The sequence below is a fragment of the Hemibagrus wyckioides genome, linkage group LG24, assembly GCF_019097595.1.
Source record: "Hemibagrus wyckioides isolate EC202008001 linkage group LG24, SWU_Hwy_1.0, whole genome shotgun sequence".
Classification (NCBI taxonomy): domain Eukaryota; kingdom Metazoa; phylum Chordata; class Actinopteri; order Siluriformes; family Bagridae; genus Hemibagrus; species Hemibagrus wyckioides.
In genome coordinates this window covers 20,139,956-20,159,101 of record NC_080733.1, presented here as the reverse complement: position 1 = coordinate 20,159,101, position 19,146 = coordinate 20,139,956, and the positions used below count along the sequence as shown (strand labels likewise).

At 48.9% G+C, this 19,146-nt stretch overlaps 2 protein-coding genes across 3 annotated transcripts in view; one reads left to right on the top strand and one right to left on the bottom strand.

The window, feature by feature from the left end:
* Positions 1-14,169, top strand: part of LOC131345491 (sterile alpha motif domain-containing protein 14-like) — a 32,613-nt gene extending 18,444 nt beyond the window's left edge. Inside the window, exons 8-10 of the mRNA XM_058378418.1 lie at positions 10,728-10,832; positions 12,249-12,404; positions 13,052-14,169. Of these exons, the coding sequence (XP_058234401.1) occupies positions 10,728-10,832; positions 12,249-12,404; positions 13,052-13,207 (417 nt within the window). The 3' untranslated portion in view covers positions 13,208-14,169. The remainder of the gene's footprint in view (positions 1-10,727; positions 10,833-12,248; positions 12,405-13,051) is intronic.
* Positions 14,170-14,950: 781 nt separating this feature from the next.
* Positions 14,951-19,146, bottom strand: part of csf3a (colony stimulating factor 3 (granulocyte) a) — a 4,206-nt gene continuing 10 nt past the window's right edge. The window contains exons 1-6 of one of the 2 annotated variants that reach the window (XM_058378420.1): positions 18,956-19,146; positions 18,627-18,805; positions 17,457-17,620; positions 16,689-16,787; positions 15,822-15,962; positions 14,951-15,738 (exon numbers count right to left, since the gene is read on the bottom strand). The exon at positions 18,956-19,146 is cut by the window's right edge and continues 10 nt beyond it. In XM_058378420.1, coding sequence (XP_058234403.1) covers positions 15,550-15,738; positions 15,822-15,962; positions 16,689-16,787; positions 17,457-17,620; positions 18,627-18,642 — 609 coding nt within the window. In that variant the 5' untranslated portion in view covers positions 18,643-18,805; positions 18,956-19,146 and the 3' untranslated portion in view covers positions 14,951-15,549. Of the gene's footprint in view, positions 15,739-15,821; positions 15,963-16,688; positions 16,788-17,456; positions 17,621-18,626 lie in introns of both variants that reach the window. The other variant, XM_058378419.1, reaches the window with a different exon arrangement.

Genomic DNA, 19,146 nt, shown 5'->3' with positions numbered 1-19,146 from the left:
CAGGGAGTAAGGAGCAGGGAGTAAGGAGTAAGGAGCAGGGAGTAAGGAGTAAGGAATAAGGAGTAAGGAGCAGGGAGTAAGGAATAAGGAGTAAGGAGCAGGGAACAGGGAGTGAGGAGCAGGGAACAGGGAGTGAGGAGCAGGGAGTAAGGAGTAAGGAACAGGGAGTAAGGAGCAGAGAGTAAGGAACAGGGAGCAGGGAGTAAGGAGCAGGGAGTAAGGAACAGGGAGTAAGGAGCAGGGAGTAAGAAGCAGGGAGTAAGGAGCAGGGAACAGGGAGTAAGGAGTAAGGAGCAGGGAGTAAGGAGTAAGGAGTAAGGAGCAGGGAACAGGGAACAGGGAGCAGGGAGTAAGGAGCAGGGAACAGGGAGTAAGGAGCAGGGAGTAAGGAGTAAGGAACAGGGAGTAAGGAGCAGAGAGTAAGGAGCAGGGAACAGGGAGCAGGGAGTAAGGAGCAGGGAGTAAGGAGTAGGGAGTAAGAAGTAAGGAACAGGGAGTAAGGAGCAGAGAGTAAGGAGCAAGGAACAGGGAGTAAGGAGCAGAGAGTAAGGAGTAAGGAATAAGGAGTAAGGAGCAGCAGGGAGTAAGGAATAAGGAGTAAGGAGCAGGGAGCAGGGAGTAAGGAGTAAGGAGCAGGGAGTAGGAGCAGGGAGTAAGGAGTAAGGAGCAGGGAGTAAGGAGTAAGGAGCAGAGAGTAAGGAGCAAGGAGCAGGGAACAGGGAGTAAGGAGCAGGGAGTAAGAAGCAGGGAGTAAGGAGCAGGGAACAGGGAGTAAGGAGCAGAGAGTAAGGAGCAAGGAGCAGGGAACAGGGAACAGGGAGTAAGGAACAGGGAGTAAGACGCAGGGAGTAAGGAGCAGGGAACAGGGAGTAGGAGCAGGGAGTAAGGAGCAGGGAGTAAGGAGTAAGGAGCAGAGAACAGGGAGTTAAGGAGCTGGGAGCAGGGAGTAAGGAGCTGGGAGCAGGGAGTAAGGAGCAGGGAGTAAGAAGTAAGGAACAGGGAGTAAGGAGCAGGGAACAGGGAGCAGGGAGTAAGGAACAGGGAGTAAGGAGCAGGGAACAGGGAGCAGGGAGTAAGGAACAGGGGGTAAGGAGCAGGGAACAGGGAGTAGGAGCAGGGAGTAAGGAGTAAGGAGCAGGGAGTAAGGAACAGGGAGTAAGGAACAAGGAGTAAGAAGCAGGGAGTAAGGAGTAAGGAGCAGGGAGTAAGGAACAGGGAGTAAGAAGCAGGGAGTAAGGAGCAGGGAACAGGGAGTAGGAGCAGGGAGTAAGGAGTAAGGAGCAGGGAGTAAGGAGCAGGGAGTAAGGAGCAGGGAGTAAGGAACAGGGAGTAAGGAGTAAGGAGCAGGGAGTAAGGAACAGGGAGTAAGGAGCAGGGAGTAAGGAGCAGGGAACAGGGAGTAGGAGCAGGGAGTAAGGAGCAGGGAGTAAGGAGCAGGGAACAGGGAGTGAGGAGCAGGGAACAGGGAGTGAGGAGCAGGGAGTAAGGAGTAAGGAACAGGGAGTAAGGAGCAGAGAGTAAGGAGCAGGGAGTAAGGAGCAGGGAGTAAGGAACAGGGAGTAAGGAGCAGGGAGTAAGAAGCAGGGAGTAAGGAACAGGGAGTAAGGAGCAGAGAGTAAGGAGTAAGGAGCAGGGAGTAAGGAGTAAGGAGTAAGGAGCAGGGAACAGGGAACAGGGAGCAGGGAGTAAGGAGCAGGGAACAGGGAGTAAGGAGCAGGGAGTAAGGAGTAAGAAACAGGGAGTAAGGAGCAGAGAGTAAGGAGCAGGGAGTAAGGAACAGGGAGTAAGGAGCAGGGAGTAAGAAGCAGGGAGTAAGGAGCAGGGAACAGGGAGTAAGGAGTAAGGAGCAGGGAGTAAGGAGTAAGGAGTAAGGAGCAGGGAACAGGGAACAGGGAGCAGGGAGTAAGGAGCAGGGAACAGGGAGTAAGGAGCAGGGAGTAAGGAGTAAGGAACAGGGAGTAAGGAGCAGAGAGTAAGGAGCAGGGAACAGGGAGCAGGGAGTAAGGAGCAGGGAGTAAGGAGTAGGGAGTAAGAAGTAAGGAACAGGGAGTAAGGAGCAGAGAGTAAGGAGTAAGGAACAGGGAGTAAGGAGCAGAGAGTAAGGAGTAAGGAATAAGGAGTAAGGAGCAGCAGGGAGTAAGGAATAAGGAGTAAGGAGCAGGGAACAGGGAGCAGGGAGTAAGGAGTAAGGAGCAGGGAGTAGGAGCAGGGAGTAAGGAGTAAGGAGCAGGGAGTAAGGAGTAAGGAGCAGAGAGTAAGGAGCAAGGAGCAGGGAACAGGGAGTAAGGAGCAGGGAGTAAGGAGTAGGGAGTAAGAAGCAGGGAGTAAGGAGCAGGGAACAGGGAGTAAGGAGCAAGGAGCAGGGAACAGGGAACAGGGAGTAAGGAACAGGGAGTAAGATGCAGGGAGTAAGGAGCAGGGAACAGGGAGTAAGGAGCAGGGAACAGGGAGTAGGAGCAGGGAGTAAGGAGCAGGGAGTAAGGAGTAAGGAGCAGAGAACAGGGAGTTAAGGAGCTGGGAGCAGGGAGTAAGGAGCTGGGAGCAGGGAGTAAGGAGCAGGGAGTAAGAAGTAAGGAACAGGGAGTAAGGAGCAGGGAACAGGGAGCAGGGAGTAAGGAACAGGGAGTAAGGAGCAGGGAACAGGGAGCAGGGAGTAAGGAACAGGGGGTAAGGAGCAGGGAACAGGGAGTAGGAGCAGGGAGTAAGGAGCAGGGAGTAAGGAACAGGGAGTAAGGAACAAGGAGTAAGAAGCAGGGAGTAAGGAGTAAGGAGCAGGGAGTAAGGAACAGGGAGTAAGACGCAGGGAGTAAGGAGCAGGGAACAGGGAGTAGGAGCAGGGAGTAAGGAGTAAGGAGCAGGGAGTAAGGAGCAGGGAGTAAGGAACAGGGAGTAAGGAGTAAGGAGCAGGGAGTAAGGAACAGGGAGTAAGGAGCAGGGAGTAAGGAGCAGGGAACAGGGAGTAGGAGCAGGGAGTAAGGAGTAAGGAGCAGGGAGTAAGGAGCAGGGAACAGGGAGTGAGGAGCAGGGAACAGGGAGTGAGGAGCAGGGAGTAAGGAGTAAGGAACAGGGAGTAAGGAGCAGAGAGTAAGGAACAGGGAGCAGGGAGTAAGGAGCAGGGAGTAAGGAGCAGGGAGTAAGGAACAGGGAGTAAGGAGCAGAGAGTAAGGAGTAAGGAGCAGGGAGTAAGGAGTAAGGAGTAAGGAGCAGGGAACAGGGAACAGGGAGCAGGGAGTAAGGAGCAGGGAACAGGGAGTAAGGAGCAGGGAGTAAGGAGTAAGAAACAGGGAGTAAGGAGCAGAGAGTAAGGAGCAGGGAACAGGGAGCAGGGAGTAAGGAGCAGGGAGTAAGAAGTAAGGAACAGGGAGTAAGGAGCAGAGAGTAAGGAGTAAGGAACAGGGAGTAAGGAGCAGAGAGTAAGGAGTAAGGAATAAGGAGTAAGGAGCAGCAGGGAGTAAGGAGTAAGGAATAAGGAGTAAGGAGCAGGGAACGGAGTAAGGAGCAGGGAGTAATGAGTAGGGAGTAAGAAGTAAGGAACAGGGAGAAAGGAGCAGAGAGTAAGGAGCAAGGAGCAGGGAACAGGGAGTAAGGAGCAGGGAGTAAGAAGCAGGGAGTAAGGAGCAGGGAACAGGGAGTAAGGAGCAGGGAGTAAGAAGTAAGGAACAGGGAGTAAGGAGCAGGGAGTAAGGAGCAGGGAACATGGAGTAAGGAGCAGGGAGTAAGGAGCAAGGAGCAGGGAACAGGGAGTAAGGAGCAGGGAGAAAGGAGCAGGGAGTAAGGAACAGGGAGTAAGAAGTAAGGAGCAGGGAGTAAGGAATAGGGTGTAAGAAGTAAGGAACAGGGAGTAAGGAGCAGAGAGCAAGGAGCAGGGAACAGGGAGTAAGGAGTAAGGAGTAGGGAGTAAGGAGTAAGGAATAAGGAGTAAGGAGCAGGGAGTAAGGAATAAGGAGTAAGGAGCAGGGAGTAAGGAGCAGGGAACAGAGAGTAAGGAGCAGGGAGTAAGGAGTAAGGAACAGGGAACAGGGAGCAGGGAGTAAGGAACAGGGAGTAAGAAGCAGGGAGTAAGGAGCAGGGAACAGGGAGTAAGGAGCAGAGAGTAAGGAGCAAGGAGCAGGGAACAGGGAACAGGGAGTAAGGAACAGGGAGTAAGACGCAGGGAGTAAGGAGCAGGGAACAGGGAGTAGGAGCAGGGAGTAAGGAGCAGGGAGTAAGGAGTAAGGAGCAGAGAACAGGGAGTTAAGGAGCTGGGAGCAGGGAGTAAGGAGCTGGGAGCAGGGAGTAAGGAGCAGGGAGTAAGAAGTAAGGAACAGGGAGTAAGGAGCAGGGAACAGGGAGCAGGGAGTAAGGAACAGGGAGTAAGGAGCAGGGAACAGGGAGCAGGGAGTAAGGAACAGGGAGTAAGGAGCAGGGAACAGGGAGTAGGAGCAGGGAGTAAGGAGTAAGGAGCAGGGAGTAAGGAACAGGGAGTAAGGAACAAGGAGTAAGAAGCAGGGAGTAAGGAGTAAGGAGCAGGGAGTAAGGAACAGGGAGTAAGAAGCAGGGAGTAAGGAGCAGGGAACAGGGAGTAGGAGCAGGGAGTAAGGAGCAGGGAGTAAGGAGCAGGGAGTAAGGAGCAGGGAGTACGGAACAGGGAGTAAGGAACAGGGAGTAAGGAGTAAGGACCAGGGAGTAAGGAACAGGGAGTAAGGAGCAGGGAGTAAGGAGCAGGGAACAGGGAGTAGGAGCAGGTAGTAAGGAGTAAGGAGCAGGGAGTAAGGAGTAAGGAGCAGGGAGTAAGGAACAGGGAGTAAGGAGCAGGGAGTAAGGAGCAGGGAGTAAGGAGCAGGGAGTAAGGAGCAGGGAACAGGGAGTAAGGAGCAGAGAGTAAGGAGCAAGGAACAGGGAACAGGGAGTAAGGAACAGGGAGTAAGACGCAGGGAGTAAGGAGCAGGGAACAGGGAGTAGGAGCAGGGAGTAAGGAGCAGGGAGTAAGGAGTAAGGAGCAGAGAACAGGGAGTTAAGGAGCTGGGAGCAGGGAGTAAGGAGCTGGGAGCAGGGAGTAAGGAGCAGGGAGTAAGAAGTAAGGAACAGGGAGTAAGGAGCAGGGAACAGGGAGCAGGGAGTAAGGAACAGGGAGTAAGGAGCAGGGAACAGGGAGCAGGGAGTAAGGAACAGGGAGTAAGGAGCAGGGAACAGGGAGTAGGAGCAGGGAGTAAGGAGTAAGGAGCAGGGAGTAAGGAACAGGGAGTAAGGAACAAGGAGTAAGAAGCAGGGAGTAAGGAGTAAGGAGCAGGGAGTAAGGAACAGGGAGTAAGAAGCAGGGAGTAAGGAGCAGGGAACAGGGAGTAGGAGCAGGGAGTAAGGAGCAGGGAGTAAGGAGCAGGGAGTAAGGAGCAGGGAGTACGGAACAGGGAGTAAGGAACAGGGAGTAAGGAGTAAGGACCAGGGAGTAAGGAACAGGGAGTAAGGAGCAGGGATTAAGGAGCAGGGAACAGGGAGTAGGAGCAGGGAGTAAGGAGTAAGGAGCAGGGAGTAAGGAGTAAGGAGCAGGGAGTAAGGAACAGGGAGTAAGGAGCAGGGAGTAAGGAGCAGGGAGTAAGGAGCAGGGAGTAAGGAGCAGGGAACAGGGAGTAAGGAGCAGAGAGTAAGGAGCAAGGAGCAGGGAACAGGGAGTAAGGAACAGGGAGTAAGACGCAGGGAGTAAGGAGCAGGGAGTAAGGAGTAAGGAGCAGGGAGTAAGGAACAGGGAGTAAGAAGCAGGGAGTAAGGAGTAAGGAGCAGGGAGTAAGGAGCAGGGAGTAAGGAGCAGGGAGTACGGAACAGGGAGTAAGGAACAGGGAGTAAGGAGTAAGGACCAGGGAGTAAGGAACAGGGAGTAAGGAGCAGGGAGTAAGGAGCAGGGAACAGGGAGTAGGAGCAGGGAGTAAGGAGTAAGGAGCAGGGAGTAAGGAGTAAGGAGCAGGGAGTAAGGAGCAGGGAGTAAGGAGCAGGGAGTAAGGAACAGGGAGTAAGGAACAGGGAGTAAGGAGCAGGGAGTAAGGAGCAGGGAACAGGGAGTAGGAGCAGGGAGTAAGGATTAAGGAGCAGGGAGTAAGGAGTAAGGAACAGGGAGTAAGGAGCAGGGAGTAAGGAGCAGGGAGTAGGAGCAGGGAGTAAGGAGTAAGGAGCAGGGAGTAAGGAGTAAGGAGCAGGGAGTAAGGAGTAAGGAGCAGGGAGTAAGGAGCAGGGAACAGGGAGTAGGAGCAGGGAGTAAGGAGTAAGGAGCAGGGAGTAAGGAACAGGGAGTAAGGAACAGGGAGTAAGGAGTAAGGAGCAAGGAGTAAGGAGTAAGGAGCAGGGAGTAAGGAACAGGGAGTAAGGAGTAAGAAGCAGGGAGTAAGGAGTAAGGAGCAGGGAGTAAGGAACAGGGAGTAAGGAGCAGGGAGTAAGAAGCAGGGAGTAAGGAGCAGGGAACAGGGAGTAGGAGCAGGGAGTAAGGAGTAAGGAGCAGGGAGTAAGGAACAGGGAGTAAGGAGCAGGGAGTAAGGAACAGGGAGTAAGGAACAGGGAGTAAGGAGCAGGGAGTAAGGAGCAGGGAACAGGGAGTAGGAGCAGGGAGTAAGGAGTAAGGAGCAGGGAGTAAGGAGCAGGGAGTAAGGAACAGGGAGTAAGGAGCAGGGAGTAAGGAGCAGGGAACAGGGAGTAAGGAGTAAGGAGCAGCGAGTAAGGAGTAGGGAATAAGAAGTACGGAACAGGGAGTAAGGAGCAGAGAGTAAGGAGTAAGGAACAGGGAGTAAGGAGCAGGGAGTAAGGAGTAAGGAGCAAGGAGTAAGGAGCAGGGAGTAAGGAATAAGGAGTAAGGAGCAGGGAGCAGGGAGTAAGGAGCAGGGAGTAGGAGCAGGGAGTAAGGAGTAAGGAGCAGGGAGTAAGGAGTAAGGAGCAGGGAGTAAGGAGTAAGGAGCAGGGAGTAAGGAGCAGGGAACAGGGAGTAGGAGCAGGGAGTAAGGAGTAAGGAGCAGGGAGTAAGGAACAGGGAGTAAGGAACAGGGAGTAAGGAGTAAGGAGCAAGGAGTAAGGAGTAAGGAGCAGGGAGTAAGGAACAGGGAGTAAGGAGTAAGAAGCAGGGAGTAAGGAGTAAGGAGCAGGGAGTAAGGAACAGGGAGTAAGGAGCAGGGAGTAAGAAGCAGGGAGTAAGGAGCAGGGAACAGGGAGTAGGAGCAGGGAGTAAGGAGTAAGGAGCAGGGAGTAAGGAGCAGGGAGTAAGGAGCAGGGAGTAAGGAACAGGGAGTAAGGAACAGGGAGTAAGGAGCAGGGAGTAAGGAGTAAGGAGCAGGGAGTAAGGAGCAGGGAGTAAGGAGCAGGGAACAGGGAGTAGGAGCAGGGAGTAAGGAGTAAGGAGCAGGGAGTAAGGAGCAGGGAGTAAGGAACAGGGAGTAAGGAGCAGGGAGTAAGGAGCAGGGAACAGGGAGTAAGGAGTAAGGAGCAGCGAGTAAGGAGTAGGGAATAAGAAGTAAGGAACAGGGAGTAAGGAGCAGAGAGTAAGGAGTAAGGAACAGGGAGTAAGGAGCAGGGAGTAAGGAGTAAGGAGCAAGGAGTAAGGAGCAGGGAGTAAGGAGTAAGGAATAAGGAGTAAGGAGCAGGGAGTAAGGAGTAAGGAGCAGGGAGTAAGGAGTAAGGAATAAGGAGTAAGGAGCAGGGAACAGGGAGTAAGGAGTAAGGAGCAGGGAGCAGGGAGTAAGGAGTAAGGAGCAGGGAACGGAGTAAGGAGCAGGGAGTAAGGAGTAGGGAATAAGAAGTAAGGAACAGGGAGTAAGGAGCAGAGAGTAAGGAGCAAGGAGCAGGGAACAGGGAGTAAGGAGCAGGGAGTAAGAAGCAGGGAGTAAGGAGCAGGGAACAGGGAGTAAGGAGCAGAGAGTAAGGAGCAAGGAGCAGGGAACAGGGAACAGGGAGTAAGGAACAGGGAGTAAGACGCAGGGAGTAAGGAGCAGGGAACAGGGAGTAGGAGCAGGGAGTAAGGAGCAGGGAGTAAGGAGTAAGGAGCAGAGAACAGGGAGTTAAGGAGCTGGGAGCAGGGAGTAAGGAGCTGGGAGCAGGGAGTAAGGAGCAGGGAGTAAGAAGTAAGGAACAGGGAGTAAGGAGCAGGGAACAGGGAGCAGGGAGTAAGGAACAGGGAGTAAGGAGCAGGGAACAGGGAGCAGGGAGTAAGGAACAGGGAGTAAGGAGCAGGGAACAGGGAGTAGGAGCAGGGAGTAAGGAGTAAGGAGCAGGGAGTAAGGAACAGGGAGTAAGGAACAAGGAGTAAGAAGCAGGGAGTAAGGAGTAAGGAGCAGGGAGTAAGGAACAGGGAGTAAGAAGCAGGGAGTAAGGAGCAGGGAACAGGGAGTAGGAGCAGGGAGTAAGGAGCAGGGAGTAAGGAGCAGGGAGTAAGGAGCAGGGAGTAAGGAGCAGGGAGTACGGAACAGGGAGTAAGGAACAGGGAGTAAGGAACAGGGAGTAAGGAGTAAGGACCAGGGAGTAAGGAACAGGGAGTAAGGAGCAGGGAGTAAGGAGCAGGGAACAGGGAGTAAGGAGCAGGGAGTAAGGAGTAAGGAGCAGGGAGTAAGGAGTAAGGAGCAGGGAGTAAGGAGCAGGGAGTAAGGAGCAGGGAGTAAGGAGCAGGGAGTAAGGAGCAGGGAACAGGGAGTAAGGAGCAGAGAGTAAGGAGCAAGGAACAGGGAGTAAGGAACAGGGAGTAAGACGCAGGGAGTAAGGAGCAGGGAACAGGGAGTAGGAGCAGGGAGTAAGGAGCAGGGAGTAAGGAGTAAGGAGCAGAGAACAGGGAGTTAAGGAGCTGGGAGCAGGGAGTAAGGAGCTGGGAGCAGGGAGTAAGGAGCAGGGAGTAAGAAGTAAGGAGCAGGGAGTAAGGAGCAGGGAGTACGGAACAGGGAGTAAGGAACAGGGAGTAAGGAGTAAGGACCAGGGAGTAAGGAACAGGGAGTAAGGAGCAGGGATTAAGGAGCAGGGAACAGGGAGTAGGAGCAGGGAGTAAGGAGTAAGGAGCAGGGAGTAAGGAGTAAGGAGCAGGGAGTAAGGAACAGGGAGTAAGGAGCAGGGAGTAAGGAGCAGGGAGTAAGGAGCAGGGAGTAAGGAGCAGGGAACAGGGAGTAAGGAGCAGAGAGTAAGGAGCAAGGAGCAGGGAACAGGGAACAGGGAGTAAGGAACAGGGAGTAAGACGCAGGGAGTAAGGAGCAGGGAGTAAGGAGTAAGGAGCAGGGAGTAAGGAACAGGGAGTAAGAAGCAGGGAGTAAGGAGTAAGGAGCAGGGAGTAAGGAGCAGGGAGTAAGGAGCAGGGAGTAAGGAGCAGGGAGTACGGAACAGGGAGTAAGGAACAGGGAGTAAGGAGTAAGGACCAGGGAGTAAGGAGCAGGGAGTAAGGAGCAGGGAACAGGGAGTAGGAGCAGGGAGTAAGGAGTAAGGAGCAGGGAGTAAGGAGTAAGGAGCAGGGAGTAAGGAGCAGGGAGTAAGGAACAGGGAGTAAGGAACAGGGAGTAAGGAGCAGGGAGTAAGGAGCAGGGAACAGGGAGTAGGAGCAGGGAGTAAGGATTAAGGAGCAGGGAGTAAGGAGTAAGGAGCAGGGAGTAAGGAGCAGGGAGTAGGAGCAGGGAGTAAGGAGTAAGGAGCAGGGAGTAAGGAGTAAGGAGCAGGGAGTAAGGAGTAAGGAGCAGGGAGTAAGGAGCAGGGAGTAAGGAACAGGGAGTAAGGAGCAGGGAACAGGGAGTAGGAGCAGGGAGTAAGGAGTAAGGAGCAGGGAGTAAGGAACAGGGAGTAAGGAACAGGGAGTAAGGAGTAAGGAGCAAGGAGTAAGGAGTAAGGAGCAGGGAGTAAGGAACAGGGAGTAAGGAGTAAGAAGCAGGGAGTAAGGAGTAAGGAACAGGGAGTAAGGAGCAGGGAGTAAGAAGCAGGGAGTAAGGAGCAGGGAACAGGGAGTAGGAGCAGGGAGTAAGGAGTAAGGAGCAGGGAGTAAGGAACAGGGAGTAAGGAGCAGGGAGTAAGGAACAGGGAGTAAGGAACAGGGAGTAAGGAGCAGGGAGTAAGGAGTAAGGAGCAGGGAGTAAGGAGCAGGGAGTAAGGAGCAGGGAACGGAGTAGGAGCAGGGAGTAAGGAGCAGGGAGTAAGGAGTAAGGAGCAGGGAGTAAGGAGCAGGGAGTAAGGAACAGGGAGTAAGGAGCAGGGAGTAAGGAGCAGGGAACAGGGAGTAAGGAGTAAGGAGCAGGGAGTAAGGAGTAAGGAGCAGGGAGTAAGGAGTAAGGAGCAGGGAGTAAGGAGCAGGGAGTAAGGAGCAGGGAACAGGGAGTAGGAGCAGGGAGTAAGGAGTAAGGAGTAGGGAGTAAGGAGTAAGGAGCAGGGAGTAAGGAACAGGGAGTAAGGAGCAGGGAGTAAGAAGCAGGGAGTAAGGAGCAGGGAACAGGGAGTAGGAGCAGGGAGTAAGGAGCAGGGAACAGGGAGTTAAGGAGCTGGGAGCAGGGAGTAAGGAGCTGGGAGCAGGGAGTAAAGAGTAAGGAGCAGGGAACAGTGAGCAGGGACCATTTCAAACATAAGTCTATCTTAACTTCATTGTTGCATTAATCCACTTCCTATTACTAACAACTCAGGTGACACCATTCAGCCATCAGTGACTGATTTATTTTTATGTAAATCTGCGAATATGAATATATTAATTGTAAATATTTGAACATTGTTAAAGCTGTCAACACTTTCTCCTTTCTCTCTTTCCCCTTTATGTCTCTCTGTAGGAGTCGGCGTTCAGTGATGAGTTTTCTCCTAAAAGTCCTTTAGCTCCGTCGGAGTCTCGCTCCTCTCATCACCCGTATCAGACTCTGTCCCAGTCTTCAGATGAGGTCAGTACAGAGGGAGGATTCTGAATCAGTGCCTGGTTAATTCATTCAACACTTTCATTTGACACATTGAACATACGCTCCAGTCTGACCCGGTGACACATACCCCAAAAATCTCACCATTCTGCTTACAGGCAGATATACACCGATCAGCCATAACATTATGACCATCTGCTTAATATTGTGTTGGTCCCCCTTTAGCTGCCAAGGCGGCCCTGACCCGTCCTGCACTGTGTATACACCTTTCTATCAGAACCAGCATTAACTTCTTATATAACACCTCCCCCTGTACACCTGTATATAACACCTCCCCCTGTACACCTGTATATGACACCTCCCCCTGTACACCTGTATATAACACCTCCCCCTGTACACCTGTATATGATACCTCCCCTTGTACGCCTGTATATGACACCTCCCCTTGTACGCCTGTATATAACACCTCCCCCTGTGCACCTGTATATAACACCTCCCCCTGTACACCTGTATATGATACCTCCCCTTCTACACCTGTATATGACACCTCCCCCTGTGCACCTGTATATGACACCTCTCCCTGTACGCCTGTATATGACACCTCCCCCTGTACACCTGTATATAACACCTCCCCCTGTACACCTGTATATGACACCTCCCCCTGTGCACCTGTATATAACACCTCCCCCTGTACACCTGTATATGACACCTCCCCCTGTGCACCTGTATATGACACCTCTCCCTGTATGCCTGTATATGACACCTCCCCCTGTATGCCTGTGTGACACCTCCCCCTGTACGCCTGTATATGACACCTCCCACTGTACACCTGTATATAACACCTCCCCCTGTGCACCTGTATATGACACCTCTCCCTGTATGCCTGTATATGACACCTCCCCCTGTATGCCTGTGTGACACCTCCCCCTGTACGCCTGTATATAACACCTCCCCCTGTACACCTGTATATGACACCTCCCCCTGTGCACCTGTATATAACACCTCCCCCTGTACACCTGTATATGACACCTCCCCCTGTGCACCTGTATATGACACCTCTCCCTGTACACCTGTATATGACACCTCCCCCTGTGCACCTGTATATGACACCTCTCCCTGTATGCCTGTATATGACACCTCCCCCTGTATGCCTGTGTGACACCTCCCTCTGTACGCCTGTGTATGACACCTCCCCCTGTACGCCTGTATATGACACCTCCCCCTGTACGCCTGTGTGACACGTCCCCCTGTACGCCTGTGTATGACACCTCCCCCCGTATGCCTGTATATGACACCTCTCCCTGTACACCTGTATATAACACCTCCCCCTGTCCACCTGTATATAACACCTCCCCCTGTCCACCTGTATATAACACCTCCCCCTGTACACCTGTATATGATCCTGTATTTCTATATAACAGTCCTGTCCGGTCTCATCCCCAGCGTCCAGACGAGCCTCAGTGTGTAGCGAGGTCCTGGAACACACAGCAGGTGTGTGATTGGTTGAAAAGTTTAAACATGGAGCAGTATGTCCCCAAATTCAGGGACAAAGACGTGGACGGAGAACTTCTGCTGCAGATGGATGGCACCAAACTCAAGGTACACAAACACATACAGGGTGCGATGGAAGAGGACCAGACCTGTACCTGTCCACCTCTGGAACTTTTCCTTAATGACTACACTGATTATTGAATAAAGATCAGTGAAGCCCAGAGCATCATAAATGGAGGTGGACAGCACAGAGGGCTGGATGTTAAAATCTGATTATGAGCTGTACGCCACCTAGGGATCAAAGTCAGTGTTAATATTACTAGTTCACAGATTTAAAGGGGAAGTGGTCACTATTTTGATTATTTGTACCCTTACAAATAATGCACACGTCGTGTACATAACCCTACTGAATGTGATTTTTTAAAACTTAGCTTGTTGCTAGAGGCCTTTTGTGTTTTCTCCTCCTGTCAGTCATGTTTTAGACACACCCCCAAACCAGGAGCAGACCTGAGAAATGTAAGAACCTCGATCATTAATGTCCTAATCCACAATACTGTCTGGGTCAAAGACCGCATTATTATTCTATTCATCTGGTTAATAGAATGAGGTGCAGGAAAGATTGGAGTAATTCCTCAAACAGGATACACATCACTCTGAACAGGCCACGCCCAAAATCACTAAAGTGACACGAGTGGTTTTAGAAGTGAGTGATGGAAAAATTGCTGTCTAAAATATATACGTGTGCGTGTGTTCAGGCTCTGGGTGTGTTGAACTCATCGGATCGCAGTGTTCTGAAGCGTCGCATTAAGGATATCCACGCTGCAGCTGAGAAGGAGAGGAAAGCTCTGGGCAAGCTTGAGAAACAAAGAGAGAAGCAGCGGAAGAAAGACCAGGAGCAGAGGAAGAGTTAAAAATGGACGAACAAATGGGCTGCGTCCCAAACACCCCAAAAACTTTCTTAGTGTTCTTATTAAAACGTTGGCCATTTTGAGAAAATCCTAGAGCACACTTACTCCATTAGCAAGACTTCTCGATAGCACATTATGGGCGATTCTTACCCATAATGCACCGCTTCAGGTTTAGCAGTGAGCGAGTGGTCCTGAGCTGGTTTATTAACACGGTGTGTAAAGTTCTATACACTGTCTTTTACAACTTGAGACGAAACCACCTGTTTTTATCTGTGAGGCTTTCGTTAAGCATGCTCTAGTATCTTGTATGCTAACTGCTAATTAGTGATGATGCATTTCCCGAGCAGAATAAAATCTGATAATCCACCAGTCAGTAGGAACGTTGATGAAACTTCTCCAGGTTTCTAATGATGACAGGTGTTACGTACGGCTAAACGATTCAAATGGCTAAATAGCTAGCATGCTAGTTAGCTGCTATCACTGCAGGAGACACCTACAGAACCAAGATAAACATGTGTGTGGTTATGGAGGATTTTTTATCATCTGAACGTAGATCTAGATCTTGTAAAGGTTCTGTGTCCAGCTTTATCTGAGTGTGCTATTCTCATATGCTAACCGCTAATTAGCGGTTAGCCGATTAGCTTGCCGTGATTTCATACTCTATTATTATGACTGTAAGTGTGTTGCTACTTGTGTGTACTTGCTAATCAGCTGCATTGTAGTTAGATATAAGATTAGAGAATTCTGTGTGTTCTAGAATTTTCTGTGTTTCTTAAAATGGCAGATGCAGTCACAGATAGTGACTCTTATTTGTGATTGTCACCAATAATTTTACGTTTCAGTGACAACATTCACATGACCCTCATTAGCCCACTGACGTGACGTGACGTGGGATTGTTTCTGTGGCTATGCAGCACGTGTTATTTACTTTATTATGCCTTATGTATTATATGTGATATATTACACTGTCTGTTTGCTTAGTAACAGAGACACACTCTGTGTACACTGTGTCTGAGTGTGTGTGTGTAATCTGCTGTAGGGGTTAAGGGGAAGTGCAAGAGTGTGTGTGTGTGTGTATATGTAGAGTGTGTGTAGTGTGTGCGTGTGTGTGTATATATTTGTGTAGTGTGTGTAGAGTGTGTGTGTGTGTGTGTGTGTGTATATATGTAGAGTGTTTGTAGAGTGTGTGTGTGTGTGTATATATATATGTAGTGTGTATAGAGAGAGAGAGTGTGTGTGTGTGTATGTATATATGTAGAGTGTGTGTGTGTGTGTATATATGTAGAGTGTGTGTAGAGTGTGTGTGTATATATGTGTGTGTGTGTGTAATGTGCTGTAGGGGTTATGGGGAAGTGCAGGGGTGTGTTAGAGACTGCACTGAGACCCTGGCCTGGTCTTCCTGCTTCACTCCTCTTCACTCTGATGTTTATTCCACTTCTCCTCCACACTCACAGCTTCACACAATAAACCAGAAGAGTAAACATTTTACTGTTGGCATGAACTCACATCTCAGTGAATCACACAGAAAAGCTTTTATTTATTTATTTATTTATTTATTCGTAGCAATTACACGATTTGGTTTCTCTCCTGAATAAAACTCCAGGTGTGATATAAAGCTCCACACAGCTGTAATGTATAATAAGTTAGAGATGTTTGGAGACGGTGGTCATGTCTGAGATGTTCCACACAAACATCTGCTGCTGCCACGTGAGTGAATATATAAATAAATAAAACACAATAAAATGAACATCGCATTTACTATGCTGTACCTTTCTATAAACCTTATCAAAAAATAAATAATAAACATTAAAAAATAAAAACAAGTGAACAAAAAAAAAACACTGAACGTAGCACAGTGCAGAAACACACACACTGTCCTGGACCAGTAGCATGAGAACACCTGACACATCCAAAACTCCAAATAAACCCAGACTTCATCTTCATCTTCTTCTTGTTGTAATAAGCTGCTGGACACTCGGGTTCTTCACTCCAACCTTCACCTCCACACCAGGTCTTCATGGAGCTGCTTTGTGTCAGTTTGGAGCAGGGTTTGGACTCCAGGACTCCACACACACACACACACACACACACACAGACCTTCTATACTACTGTAGGACTACTGTGGAGGAAACACACACACCCACACACACACGGGTGTGACGGACAGGGGACAGAAACTTTTGACCCTACAGTGTGTTTGTGAATATGAACGTTATACAGTCTAAAGGCAGCCTGTGTGTCTGTTCATCTCTCCAGTACAAAAATAAATATATAAATATCCTCAAATATATAAATAAATAAATAGAAATCCATGTAAAAGGTGTAAAGGTCAGTTATCTGGTCAGTTAAAAGCGCAGGGGCAAGTGCTGAATTTCTCGTAAGCTGCGTACGGTATCCTGAGCGAAGGCCCGCAGCTGCTCCAGCAGGAGGTGAACCCCCACGTTCAGGGTATAGTTGTCTTTACCGAGAGCAGTGAGCACTGACCCCGAGTCCAGCTGAGGGTTCGAGACGGGAATCCCGGCCAGAGACTGCACCTGAACACAACAACAAGGTCACCACACTAATCACCTGTCTCACACACGCAGGAGAGCAGGACTAATCCCCAGCAGAATCTCACCTTACTGATGTGTGTGTTCAGCTCACTGATTTCAGCCAGTAACACCTTCAGTTCTCCAGCACAGTCCACCTTCACCTTCACTTCCTGCAGGAGATGCTGATGAAGCTGCAGACCTTCAGAGATTCTGCCCAGGTTCATCTCCTGCACCAAGAAACAAGAGCTCAGGACTAAACCCCAAAACCTTACAGCTAAACCACACCCTCTCAGGACTAAACCCCAAAACTTTACAGCTAAACCACACCATTTCAGGAATAAACCCCAAACAAACATTGCAGCTAAACCACACCCCTTCAGGACTAAACCCCCAAAACATTACAGTTAAACCACACCCTCTCAGGACTAAATCCCAAACATTGCAGCTAAACCACACCCTTTCAGGACTAAACCCCAAACCTTTACAGTTAAACCACACCCTCTCAGGACTAAACCCCAAAACATTACACCTAAACCACACCCTCTCAGGACTAAACCCCAAACCTTTACAGTTAAACCACACCCTCTCAGGACTAAACCCCAAAACATTACACCTAAACCACACCCTCTCAGGACTAAACCCCAAACCTTTACAGTTAAACCACACCCTCTCAGGACTAAACCCCAAAACATTACAGCTAAACCACACCCCCTTAGAACTAATTCACAGTTTGTCAGGACACAGAACAGCTTCACTGTAAATCTTTAAGAGGTTCTAAATAGGACCATCATAGTCTTCAAAACCTTATGAACTAAAACTGAATGTAGCTCAGGACTGAACTGGACTAACTAAAACACATCAGGAGTCTACAGGAGGACTACAGCACGAGTCTGTCCCAGATGCCTTTAGATGAATCTAAGTCTTAACCAGAGGACTAAAGAAGTTTTCCTCACCATGGTGTGTGTCTCTGAGATGGGAGCGAGTTTAGGTGCAGGAGGAATGGCCAGCGTCTCCCTGATGTACTCCAGACTGAATGGGTCATTTGTAAAGTGCTGGAAAAAATCAACAAAAAATGTAAGAAAAGACACACACACACACACACACACACACATACACACACACATACACACACACACACACACACACATACACACACACACACACACACCTCCATTATAAAATTATGCAAGAATAAAAAGAAAACGTTTCATTATATAACTGTTGCACCCCCTGGTGGCGGACCGCTTCAACACACTGCAGCCTGAAACACTGGAAAGTCTCCGTGTGATTTCTCTCAGCATCTCCTTTACCACTTTATATCTCAATTATATAAATATATATAAAGTGAGGTGCAGAGTCCGAGTCCTGATGTGTTCATACAGACATGGATAAAGCTCCTCTATGACGATGTATATTATTAAAAGTCATATTTAAGTTAAATAAAAATGTTTTTTAACACAACAGCACCCTCAATTCCTAAAGCTTAAAAATGGATGGGGGGGACAGTGTAATATTTCTGTTATAGATCTAACTCTTATCAATATTATTACTGACCTGCAGCTAAACCTGTAAAGTTATTAATGTCTCCGTCTTTGAGTTTCTGTAGATAATGGTCAGAAAGTCCAGTTTAAACTCAAGATTGTGCTCAGTCTGAGGATCAGGACTGGAGAGTTTAGTCATAAGGAAATATGACCATCTTTAGGACCCAGAAGTTTCTTTACCTGTTTCACACAGGACTTCTGCGCAGCAGGAATGTTCTTCAGCATCTTACTGACCAGGCTCTGTGCGTCCTGCACGTTGGACTTGAAGTCGCTGGTCTGAGAGCTGCCAGGTTTGACCGGTGAGGAGAAGGACACGAGCGCTACAGAGCAGTGCAGGAGCAGAACTGAGAGACACAAAGATTATACAACATTACACACAATATAACACACAACAGGAGGAGGAGAAATGTTCCGGACTGAAACACAGACAGTTTCAGGATTAAGACTAGGCTTAAAGATCTGCAGAGACGCTGAAAACTCCAAGAACAAACATGACATTCAGATGAAGAGAAGATAAAGTGATTGGAGTAAAAATAACATCAACACAACCGCTTCAACTTTAATCTAAAGAATCTGAAGAGAGAAAATCCATTTCTAAATATTTCAACATTTTATTTCTAGTTAAGATTTTTGAATTTAAATTCTATTGAAGGATCATTTTCTTATTTCAATCATTTAGTTCTAGAAATGAATAATCTGTCCAAATAATCTACAGAATCAAAGAAACGTTTTTACGTTTGTGTTAGATAACTTTTCCTTTATTCTGGACTCTGCACTGGGTCTGAGGGTCAGTTTTGTACATCAGGGTCAGCAGAGAAGCTTAAGACACTGTAGAGATTTGTTTAAGATCTTCTGCACTAATCCTGAGCTCTTCAGGAGCCTGTGAGGTGATCTTAGCAGTCTCACACTAAACAAACTATGAAACTCAAAACTCTGCAGGAGTCAGAATAAATCCTCCGAACACTAATGAGCATGCATGCATGCATTTATTTATTTATTTATTTATTTATTTATTTATTTAATTAATTAATTAATTAATTAACTGTTCATAACTAACTTAACATCAGGGCTGAGTCCTAACCTCTCAGGACCATCCTGAGACCTGTTCTGTTTGACTAACAGGAGATTCTGATGAGTAACTCAGTCCAAAAACAAAACCCATTAAAAGGTCCTCAGACCACATGAGGAGTCCTGAGGACCAACAGCAGACCTTATAGGGTTAGAGGCAGAACTTCTAAAATAATAATTGAGAAGAGAGGAACCTGAGAGAAACAGGACTAGCAGCTTCTCAGCACAGTGAGGACTTTAGTCCAGAGCAGAAGATCAGAGAGTTAAATATTAAACACTTACTGAGGAGAAGAGACATGGTGTCTGCAGCTGCTGGCTGTGGAGGAGATCAACAGAGTGGAGATGATCTACAGAGTGGAGAGATGATCTACAGAGTGGAGAGATGATCTACAGAGTGGAGAGATGATCTACAGAGTGGAGAGGATGGACAGAGGCAGTATTTAATCTCCTCCTGAAGTGAGCTATAAAGGAAGCAGTTGAGAGTTGAGGAATTAGGGAAATTTCTGAGTGAGTGAAGCTTCTTACACAATATACTTCTGATATAAACTTATGACTGTTGCAGTGTACACTGCTCACCACAAACACACACACACACACACACACACACACACCATGTATCCACTGCTACACTGTGTTCTGATCACTGCACCTTTGTTATTGCATGTAAAATGTGAACACGTTTGTTCACTAAACCACCTTAAACTTTCTGGATTTCATAAGTGGAGGAAGACCCGAGGGAAAACTTTCAGACATACGTCAACCAACTTCCAACTTCCTGGGTGTGTGTGTGTGTGTGTGTGTA